The 11,037-nt window shown below is 39.4% G+C and overlaps 1 protein-coding gene and 1 non-coding gene across 4 annotated transcripts in view; both read right to left on the bottom strand.

Annotated features, from left to right (window-relative positions):
* Positions 1–11,037, bottom strand: part of RNF149 (ring finger protein 149) — a 35,179-nt gene that overhangs the window by 1,744 nt on the left and 22,398 nt on the right. Inside the window, exons 6-9 of one of the 3 annotated variants that reach the window (XR_006960090.1) lie at positions 8,744–8,942; positions 3,987–5,082; positions 2,442–2,586; positions 832–977 (exon numbers count right to left, since the gene is read on the bottom strand). Coding sequence is in view for 2 of the 3 variants with exons in the window: in XM_047067592.1 (XP_046923548.1) it covers positions 5,039–5,082; positions 8,744–8,942 (243 nt within the window). In the remaining variant the exon portion in view is untranslated. The other 2 variants (XM_047067592.1, XM_047067593.1) reach the window with 2 other exon arrangements.
* LOC124504489 (small nucleolar RNA SNORD89) lies at positions 2,250–2,364 on the bottom strand. Its single transcript, XR_006960462.1, has one exon. It is a non-coding gene; the product is annotated as a small nucleolar RNA SNORD89 (small nucleolar RNA).

Raw genomic sequence — 11,037 nt, 5'->3', positions numbered from 1 at the left:
AAGTATTATTGAGATACTTCTGGGAATGGCAAAGTTCGGACGACTGTTGGAAGGGCTCCAGGACCTACTGATTCTCTGATAACGCTGAACGACACTGGCCAACAGCACTATTAACTCATGCCTGAACAAAGCTTACCTAACATGTACTTTCTCTGTAAGGCACATCAGCTTTCATGTGCTGAGAACAGGAGACAACACTATGCTTGGGGGCCATTTTAAACTGTAAAATCACCAAGGTACAAAATTTTGGAAAAGACGCTAAATACATAGTGGAGAAGGATACACTGTTGACACTTTGAGAGCTGAAACAAGAAGGCAGAGTGTCCTCTTACTAAACCTCAATTGGAAAAAGTGTGTCACATGCCTCAAAATTTTCACTGCACCGTACGTGTCCACAAAGGACTTGCAAAAAGCACTGCCCGTCCTGATGTGAGGGTTACAGATAAATTCAGTTGGTGAATTTACAAATTCTAGACTCTGCAAATAGACTACTGCTAAAAATTCCAAGATCACACTATTGGTGTTTACTTGAAAGAGGAAAGATTTCCAAATCTAAATAGTTAACAAAAAACAGTAGTTATATTTAGGGAACATTTTACCCCCCTCCCCTCCCCCAAAAGTGAGTCAGGTTCACATTTAACACCAGCCGGGCTCTGTGCTGACAGCTCAGAGCCTGGAGCCTGCTTCTGACTCTCCCTCTCTCTCTGCTTCTCCCCTGTTCACTCTCTCTCTCTCTCTCTCTCTCTCTCAAAAATGAATAAATATTAAAAAAATTTAAACACCAGCAAGAGGTTCTTCATTAAACATGTTTAAAAGTAGAAGAAAGTTTACCTGAAATCAACTATAGTCCTGGGATTCAGTAACTGTAATCAACTTTTAAGTGTAGTTCAATTGACTGCCATGTTAAAAATCACATATCTTGAATTCTCTGGGTTTTCTAGTTCCGGTTTCTAGTTGTAGTATTATCTTCAAATCACCTGTAAAAAGACAGCACTAAGTTACACCATAGGGTAGAAAGAAAAAATGCTTCAAAATCAATCAGATCCCAAGATACAACTACTTTAATTCTTTTAGCAGTGTTTATACATTTAAACAACTCTAAAGAAACAGTTATCACTCACCTTTCTTACAGAGTACACACTTTCCCACAATTTTAAGTGGTGTGTACCACTACTTTATCTTGTAATGATTCTCATGGAAAGCGATGGCTCACGCGCTTATTTTAAATAATATTTTGAAGGGCAGCACTTTAGCATTTTAAGGATATCTGGAAAACTAACGCATATTTTTACGTATTCTTTAAAATTCTTGCACACTCTACCTAGGTACTAAGACCATTTTGTTGGTTTCACTTTATATCTGGTCTGTCGTTTTTATGCAATCACTACTGTTCTGATCAGGAAATCCATCCCTAAAATGCTTCCAAAAACACAGTCCTGGGATCCAATACCTATGCAGCCAAGCCCCACGAAAGTGCTGGTGTTCTCAGGTTTCTCATTAGCCCATAATATACAAGCTTACACCTCTTCAAAAAAATGGACTGAATTAATGTGATCCATCTACCTTTTTCAATTTACAACTTCTACTTTGCTGTTAGAATAAAGGCAAATCTAGCTAAATGGCTGATTACACTGTAGAAATTTCACTTTTATAAGAATTACGTTAGTATCTTTTAAAATGAAATGTTTTTAAAACTTCAAAAGCGAAATTAACTGGGAAAGGCGTAGGTGGCTTTTCTAATTGGTTGTTGCATCACAGAAGCACAGCGTATGTTATATATAAGACTCACTTTGGTTCAGGCCAGCATCCTGTGCTTTGTAAATCACAAATTGGGTTACGCTGAGCTCAAAGAGACTGCTTTTGACCAAACATGTAATTACCTCAGGTTCTCGTTAATAACATACACATACTGATTTAAGCTCAGCCTTCACTGAGCAAATAAACTTTAATGTGCTCAAAAGAAGAAACTTGCCAATTAAGCTATCCTCTTGGGGAATTTGGTTACACTGGGTATTTCATCCCAGTGGGAACACACCTGTTCTTGAAGGCCTATTTCTGTTTCTGATTCTAGCAGTCCCTGATGCAGCAAGTAGACTGCAAAGTATGTAGACAGGTATTTACTACTCAATTTAAGATCCAATGCCTTCAATTCACTGATTATTTTTTCTTCTAAAAATATCAGCTCTCTTTGGGAAGAGCAGACCCCTCTGAGAAAGCCTGCCCAAGTGCAAAGCTTCAATCCTGAGGTTACTGAGGTCAGACCAGTGATTCGCTTCTGGAGATTTTGTCATCGTGTGCCCCACAGAGAGCAAACTGCTGATGGGCACACTGCAATTCGGCCTTTTATTGTCATCACTCCTCAGTGACTGCAGGAGACAAGCTCTCAGGAGAGGCTTTTTATATTCAAGATCCCCCAGACTTCAGCATGTGAGGAAGTTTACCTGTCCAAGGTGCCCTGTTTTTGCACATCTCCTCCTGCCCTTTGTGGTGTTCTAGCGGGAAACCCAGAAGTAGCACCTGGGCAGGCGGCTGACAACAGTGCTTCACGTTCATGGTCAAACTGCTTCTTTCACATGCTGCCTGGGACTTTCAAAGTTAAAAAAAAAAAAAAAAACTGTTTCTACAGTAATTGTGAACAAATGGCTTTTATGACAATTGTTAGTGGGAACATGATTACTGCCATAAATATGACTAACCTTAAACCAAATCTCTCTGGTTTACCCTTTCTTCATTACATTCCCATATTCCGAGTAGCATTTTATCAATTTCATGTCTCAGCAAACATTCTGCTAATATTTGACCCTTTTCTATCATATTTATATCTTAAAAAAAAGCCTATCAAAGGAAGCTTTCAAAGTGTTGCAGTTCTCTATTTTTTCTTGGTAATTCCTTTCTCTGCTATTAAAGACATGTTTCCAGGGGTGCCTGAGTGGCTCAGTTGGTTAAGCGACTTTGGCTCAGGTCAGAATCTCACTGCTCTGTGGGTTTGAGCTGCTGATAGCTCAGAGCCTTGAACCTGCTTCGGATTCTGTGTCTCCCTCTCTCTGCCCCTCCCCCATTCATGCTCTGCCTCTCTCAAAAATAAACAAAAAAATTACAGTTCTTCCCATCTCTTGAATTTCCAGTTTAGTGTTCAAACGTTTGAATTATGGAAAGCTGTATCTGATAGCTGCTAATGAAGAAATCATACTTCTGTAATTATCAAACAATTTAGCTTGATCTGTCATGATATTCTTTTTAAAAGTCTGCTTCAGGGGCGCCTGGGTGGCGCAGTCGGTTAAGCGTCCGACTTCAGCCAGGTCACGATCTCGCGCTCCGTGAGTTCGAGCCCCGCGTCAGGCTCTGGGCTGATGGCTCAGAGCCTGGAGCCTGTTTCTGATTCTGTGTCTCCCTCTCTCTCTGCCCCTCCCCCGTTCATGCTCTGTCTCTCTCTGTCCCAAAAATAAATAAACGTTGAGAAAAAAAAAATTAAAAAAAATAAAAAATAAAAGTCTGCTTCATTGGATACTGGAAAGAATTATTAATTAAAGCATGTCTCCCAAGTATGTATCTTAAAATACAAACAGCAAAAAACCTACTTGGTACAGAATCAAGGACATACTTTCCTATTTGCAATGAACCACAAAGATAATGGCTATTAAGGAAACCTACTTTGAGGCTGTCAATGAGAGCTCAAAGTCAGTCAACTTTTCTACTTCAGTAGCTCAAGTTGAATCTGGCCACAGAATTTACACCAGCAAAACTGTTTACTCACCAAATGTTTCACTATGAGTGGCTAAAATCCAAGGGCAACAAATAGTTTGAAGGAAAAAAAAGAAAACAGAGCCATACAAAACTTAGATGCAGCTGTTAAGAATGAATTCCTTACATTTTTTAAAACTCCAAACAGACCTTTATTTTTACTCACAAAATAAAGATACACACAACTAGCTTAGAAGCAACAAAGGACAACAGTTTCAAGTTTTAAAAAAATAACTCTCCCTCACCCTCCTCAACTTCCACCTCCAAGAAGGGAGAGGAGAGCAGAAAGTGTGCGTTTTTACTTAATAATTTTATAAAATTTAAGAGTGCAGTCTCCAAAAGCTTTACATTCACCTGCCGCTTTCAACCTACAAGTGAGAACAGCCAAGAATAAAAAGGATAGATGATTACACGAGATCATGATCTTTAAATCAATCAAGTAAACTGCTTACTTTGTAACAGAAACAAAGTTCTCCATCCTTTTAATTGTAAAGATTAAATTGTAGTTGGAACTAATACAGTCATCATTTACAAAAAACTCTGCCTGCTCGATTTCCTTAAGGCAATGAAGAACTTACTGCTCATGTGTGATGAAGGATCTTAGCTTTTCATTTGTAGAAAAAATGGACAAATTTCCCTCTCCTTTAAGGTATCACAAGCAATTAGGGATTAAAAAGGGAAAATGCAAATCCTAAAGTCACCTAACGCTTTTCCTATAATTCCAAAGAGAGAACAATGAAAAGGTGTTCGTAGGTTTCAAAGTCTATATAATAACACGGAGGTTTGAGAAAGCTGTAGATTTCTCAGATCTCAATTATAAGTTTAATGCTCTAGAAAAGCCTTTCCTCCAAGGAAAACTCGTGATCAATAACTGAAGTGAATTATACAATTCCACTTCCACTAGTCTAAATTCAGTTGCTCAGTCTAAAGCCATCCTTGAGAAACAAAATCCCATTTGTACAGTACCGTGGTAGCTAGTCTAGTAGTATTCAGAAAAACCTCCCCCTGCCACCCCCTTTAGAGGGCCTTCCTAGTGGTCTCCTCTGTAATAGTCCAAAACAACATACTGTTTATCATAAATGATATATTTTAGTAGATAAATATATTAAGACTAATCAAAACATCTCTTTAAGAATAAAATATCTTAGCCCTTTGTGTATCAAATCAGAACCTGAAAGGTAAAAGAATGTACATTATTTTCAAATATACAAACTATGTGCCGAAGTAAAAAAAAAAAAAAAAAAGTCCTTTAATTGAAGTCAATGCTCTGTCCATGACGCGGTCACCAGGATGTGTGCTAGGAGACGGGCCTTCCATGTTCAAGGTCGCTCCTGCCCATTTCTACAATGAAGCAACAAAAGCCAATGTCAGCCACTTAGCATATTCTAAACTTCAATTACAGAAGCACTGTGACTCATTTGGAGACTATAATTCAAGCAACAAATTACAAAAAAATGTACATAAAACCTACATGTAAAATTGGCAACTCATTCCAGAGAGCAAAAAAAATATACAAACATCTTCTTCACACAGAGTGTGAGAAGTTTTCTCACATTAGCTTAACCAATGTTACTTTAACCAACATGGTGCTATTAAAAAAAGGATGCAGTCTTTTAGTTGGTGAACTAGTGTATGTTTTCAAAAGTAAACCAGACAGCTATGACGACATCTGATGATGATGATGGTGGTGTCACTGCCCACAAAAACAACAGAGAGCATTTCCTGTGTTATAAATGTGACTCTGTGAGGTAAGCATTAGGATGTTATTATGCTCATTTTACAGATGATGAAACATGGGCACAGAGACATTAAACTATCTTGGAAAAGGAACTGGTGGTTCAAAGTCAGAAGGTTTCTTACAGGAATAGAGTACTTCCTTAAATACAGAATCAAATACTTCAACTCACCTACAGTCAGAGCCAAGAAGGTCAACTGGACAACAGAAGGAGTACTCACCAGGGAAACACAGTCTCTAGCGAGTAGTCTATCATTAGTAAGTTCCACATTTTATTTCTAGTTGCTCCGAAGAGAGCCTAGTAAATGTTTTCTCAACTTTAAGTGAAGCCACATTTTATTCTGGAAGTACTAGTGTCTGCTTAAAAGAACTGATTTCTTGGGAGTACCTGGGTGGCTCAGTCGCTTAAGCGTCCAACTCTTGGCCCAGGTCATGATCTCATGGTTCAGGAGTTTGAGTTCTGTGTCGGGCTCTGCTTTGGATTCTCTCTTTCTCTCTCTCTCCCTTTTTCTCTGCCCCTTCCCTGTGTGCATGCATGTCCTCTCTCTCTCTAAACTTTTTTTTTTTAAAAAAGAATACATTTCTCCAATTTAATATTTCTCAAATTATATTGGTACAATGATAAGGTGGAAAGAACATGAACATTTAAATTTACCTGTCAATTTACTCGTGAAGAAATACTTGGAAATTAAAAATAAAAAAGGACAAAAACAAAAAACAAAAAAGAAGAAAGCAAACACACACACAAAAGGCAGGTGTGGGGAGTGGGCCCAGCTTCTTCAGAATGTATCTAACATCCTGTTGTTTTATAACCTAGCTTCTTTTTCCACTTTTATTTTTATGCACTATTTGTTTGTGTGTGTGTGTGTGTGTGTGTGTGTGTGTAGGGGTGATTTTATTTGTATAGAATACATTTCCAAGGATGAAATATCAGCTTCAAAGACTATGTATTTTTAATTTAATAGATGTTGTTACATGGCTATTCAAAAAGGCCAGGGGGCGCCTGGGTGGCTCAGTCGGTTGAGTGTCCGACTTCGGCTCAGGTCATGATCTCGCAGTTCATGAGTTCAAGCCCCACGTTGGGCTCTGTGCTGACAGCTCAGAGCCTGGAGCCTGCTTCAGATTCTGTGTCTCCCTCTCTCTGCCCCTTCCCTGCTCATGCTGTCTCTCAAAACTGAATAAATGTTTAAAAAAAATTTTTTTTAAAAAGGCCATAACGATTTACATTTATAGCACAATGTATGGAAATGCCCATTTCTTGCATCCCAGCCAGCGATAAATGTTAGCTGTCTTTTGAATTTTTTTCTCGTTTGAACACTGGAAAGTGATATCTCACTGCTATTTCGATTTGCATTTTCCTAATTAACTTGCATTTGGATTTGATCTTTTCTTGTTTTTGTTGTATACTTGCACTTGTAGTCTACACTATGCACTGTTTCAAATGATAATAATATCCTACTTCTAAGAGGGGAGAGGAGATGCTGACATACCAATGCACGGCAGATAACAAGAGTGCAGGAAAACGTGGGGGACGCTTAGGGTGAGTCTTTATCGGCCTTTAACTATCTCAAGGGTGGTCAAGTACTAGAGAAAGGAAAGTTAGTTTTTTTTTCTGGAGACTGAAGGCAATGGCAAAAATGACACTGGCACGCACTTGGGCTCAACCGGACGGGATGGATTCTAAAGGTGGTTCCATCCCAGCAGGCAACCAGGGAGCCGCCTGGGAGAATGTCCTTTCTGCATTCCAATGCTCGGAAATGGGTTTTTCCTTCTCTTCCACAGTGTGCTCTTCTTCCTTGGCTACTGGTTTAAAACCTATGTTCTAGTATTTGTTTATTTTTGCTTCATAGCCAAACATAAAACTGATTCAGTCTGAGTTTTACTGATTTGGGAAGATATGTTTCCTCTTCCTGTATGGAAAAATTCAAAATTGGAAGCATCAATTCTTCCCAGTTAAAATAAGTTCGATTATAATAAAAATTTTCACTCGGCAGAGTAATTTTAATTTTTTAGAAAAATGCAGAATAGTCCAGAAATGTTTTTAAATGAATAAAGGTGAAAGAATTTGCCTTGCCAATATCAAAACATATATAATTATTATTCACTAAAATGATTATAATTCACTAAATATTGGGACAACTGGTTAAACATTTTGGGGAAAAATAGGTTAAACCTTCCATTAAGCTATGTGGATTAAAAATGTAAATGTAAAATACAAAACCACAAATATTAGCAAAATATGGGTTAATATATTTATAATCCTGAGATAAGGAAGACCTTCCCAAGTTAGTATGCTATCAAAGGCAGAATCATGAACATATGTTGGGACTAGAGAAAAATTAAACATTTCTACTAGCAAAATATACCAACCAGTCAAAGGATAGACAAACTGGGGGAGAAATATATGTCATACATATGACAAAGATCAAAGAACTCTTAGAAGCAACATGAAAAAATTAGTTTCTCCAGAGAAAAATAAGGATGAAACAGGCAACTCCTGAAAGAATAAAAATGACCAACAAATATGAAAAGAAGGTCACCTCATTAGTAATTAAAAAAAATGCAATTCACTCTGTCTCCTCTCTCAGAATGACAAGAAATAATCAGACATCTAAGTGGTGAGGGTATATGCATAATAAATTCTTTTTTTTTTTACTTTTTAAACAATGTTTATTTATTTATTTTGAGGAAGAGAGAGAGAGAGAGAGAGAGAGAGAGAGAGAGAGATTGAGAACACTCAAGCTCTTGGGGGGGCCAGGGAGGGAGAGAGGGAGAGAGAGATTCCCAAGAGAGATTCTGCACTGTCAGTGCAGAGACCGATGTGGGGCTGGATCTCTCTCTCTCTCAAAAATAAACATTAAAACAAAACAAAAAAAGAGTCAGATGCTTAACTGACTGAGCCACCAGGTGCCCCTACACAGCGATTTCTGAGTGTTAAAAATAAAGTCGCCAAAAGGGTGCGGTTTAAAGAAATTACAGTGAATCTAAACTGTAATACTACACAGCCACACAGAATCATGCACCTATTGATACAGAAAAGAGCTGCACACATTAAGAGAAAAACAGGTTACCTAACAGCACATAAATGATATGTGATTAAACACAGAAAAACATCTGGAAAGCTATTTATCAAAATGTTAAAATGGTATTTCCAGGTGTGGGATCACAGTTTCTATTTTTCCTTTATGTTTTTCTGCATTTTATGTATTTTTTCATTTTGTTCCCTAACTGCTAGCAACATTGTTTTATAACCTGGAAGGCACTTACCTAGTAAGGCTGTGTCTTCACCTGCATCTTCTTTAAAGCCGGCATCACACTGCAGTGCAGACTCACTAGTGGAAGAGGATGGTAAATTGTTCCCCTCGCTTCTGTCCTCCTCTTGTAGAGTAATACTCAAATTTGCAGCCAAAACACTCCCAGGGGTAGATTCTGGAGCGGGCATCTCCTGCACATCCTCCACCTCTCCCTTGAGAGAAGAAAAGAAAATACCTTGTCTGGGTAACACATTCAAAACTTATCTATCATCTCCTAATGATTAGGCATAATCCATACGGAATATTTTTATACACAGAATCAGGCAAGAACATTAATGTCTTCTTTATTTAGCAACATCAGAAAATTAATTACTTCTCAATAAGCAGCTAAGACCTAAACGGTATTTATTTTAAAAACCTTTTCCCACCTTGACGTAAGCAATGCCACCTTTAAATTCTTTATTGACAGTAAGTGAAGCTTTGTCATAGATGCATTTTCCCTGCTTCCTGGACAGAGGGTGTGAATCAGCCTGGCTGTGGCCGTGAGCTCGGATTACTGCCTCTAACTGTCGTACTGTCTTACCGCAGGCACCAGGGTTTGGGGGAAGAACACAGTATCTGAAAACAGAGGGCTTCAGACTGCATTTAGTTCACTTAAAAACAATCAGTTGTGGCTCCCTGAGGACAGTGTCTATTGGCTCTCAGTCTACCTTCAACTCTCCCGTGCGCTGCTTTAAAGAACAGGACCATGAAAGTGACAGCCCGGTCTTACATGGAGGCTAATCCAGATACCTTTCTGATTAATACCAGAGTCAGGCCATGTTGTGAGAGAGGAAACCACTACGTCACCTGGTAAATGAGCGGTGGCTTTTGGGTTTACTGTGAGCCTGGGCTTTACGTGAGAACATGGTGTTTGTTGCACCTCCCTCACCGGGCTCTCGGGGTCAAGGGCACGGCTGGCACGCTGCTCCCACTGCCACTCCACAGGGTTCTCGAACCACCCTCCTGAACAACACAGCACACAGACTCCTCCTCACTGGTAACTGAGACTCCCGACACAGCAAACCACGAATCCTACTGAGTTGCTAGAAAATCCAAACTCCCACCCAGCCCACCCTTATCTGTTTTCCCAGATAGTTACTGAAGTGCCTGACAAACTGGACTACCCGCCAGTCTCAAAGCCCACACGGTCATACCCCTATCTGCAATATAGTGATCGGTCAGACAAACTCTTTAACACCAGGCTCAGACTCCCCTCTTAAAATACCACCTTCTTATCTCCCCACTCCACCTGGTGGAGTAAATTCCTCCTTCCTCCATGCTCCTCAGCACTTCAAACATACATCCTCTGCTGCACTGTGCACGGGTGTGTCCCCTGGCCCCCAAAGTCCAGAAAGTGAAATCCCCAAGAGCCCACAGGCAGAAGGGCTGCGTCTCACTTGTCTTTGTCTCCCCAAGTTTCGATCTAGCACCTGAAAGAGTGCTCCTTTGATACATGCTTGCTGAATGAATGAAAACAAGAGTGACAAATGGCCCATCCAGGAGGTTACAACTGCAAATGAAAGGACCACCTCCCAAGTCCATGTGAAGGACTGACAGCAGCTCTCTTACCAGTCATTACCATATGAGAGTGTCATACCTACGAAACCCAATGCAGGACGGGCCACAGGGTTTAAAGAAAACGGCACATTCATCCAAAAAGTAAAAACTAAGGGCAAGACAAGTTAATCTCTTACTATAGGTTTCTGTTCTTCAAAAAAAAATTACTTTCTGAGGACATACTCAAGCTTTCTGAAATTAACATTTTAACAAATATACATACGTAGATATATTTCCCAAAACAAAACTCACAACGATTAAAGTCTCAGTGCTAAGTTTAGCGAAATATCTTTATAAAAACTTTTAGGGGGCACCTGAGTGGCTCACCCGGTTGAGCATCTGACTCGATTTTGGCTCGGGTCATGATCTCATGGTTTGCAAGGATGAGCCCCGTGTCGGGCTCTGCACTGACAGTATGGGGCCAGACAGGAAGGAAAAGAGGAAAAAGGAAACCTTTGCCAAGAAAAACATCTGTCAAGCTCCCTGTATTGTATTGGTTAAAATCCTAGGCAAGTGCACTCTCTTGTCTGAGCTACAGGCTCAGTTCACTAAGTTTCAAGTTCACTAAGAAAGCATGTTATGCCCTGCTAAGTAGAGCCATCATTATTAAAAACTATAAACTATAGAAATTCTAGAGGAAAGACAAAATTTCTAGACATTAAAGCGGGTGAAGTTTTCTTTCAATAAGACAGGTCTTGAATGCTGACC

The sequence above is a fragment of the Lynx rufus genome, unplaced genomic scaffold (assembly GCF_022079265.1).
Source record: "Lynx rufus isolate CCGP_SWC_20201006 ecotype Redwood Valley unplaced genomic scaffold, mLynRuf1.p SCAF_8, whole genome shotgun sequence".
NCBI classification, from domain to species: domain Eukaryota; kingdom Metazoa; phylum Chordata; class Mammalia; order Carnivora; family Felidae; genus Lynx; species Lynx rufus.
Note: the sequence above shows the minus strand (reverse complement) of the source record. Positions and strands in the feature narration are given on the sequence as shown.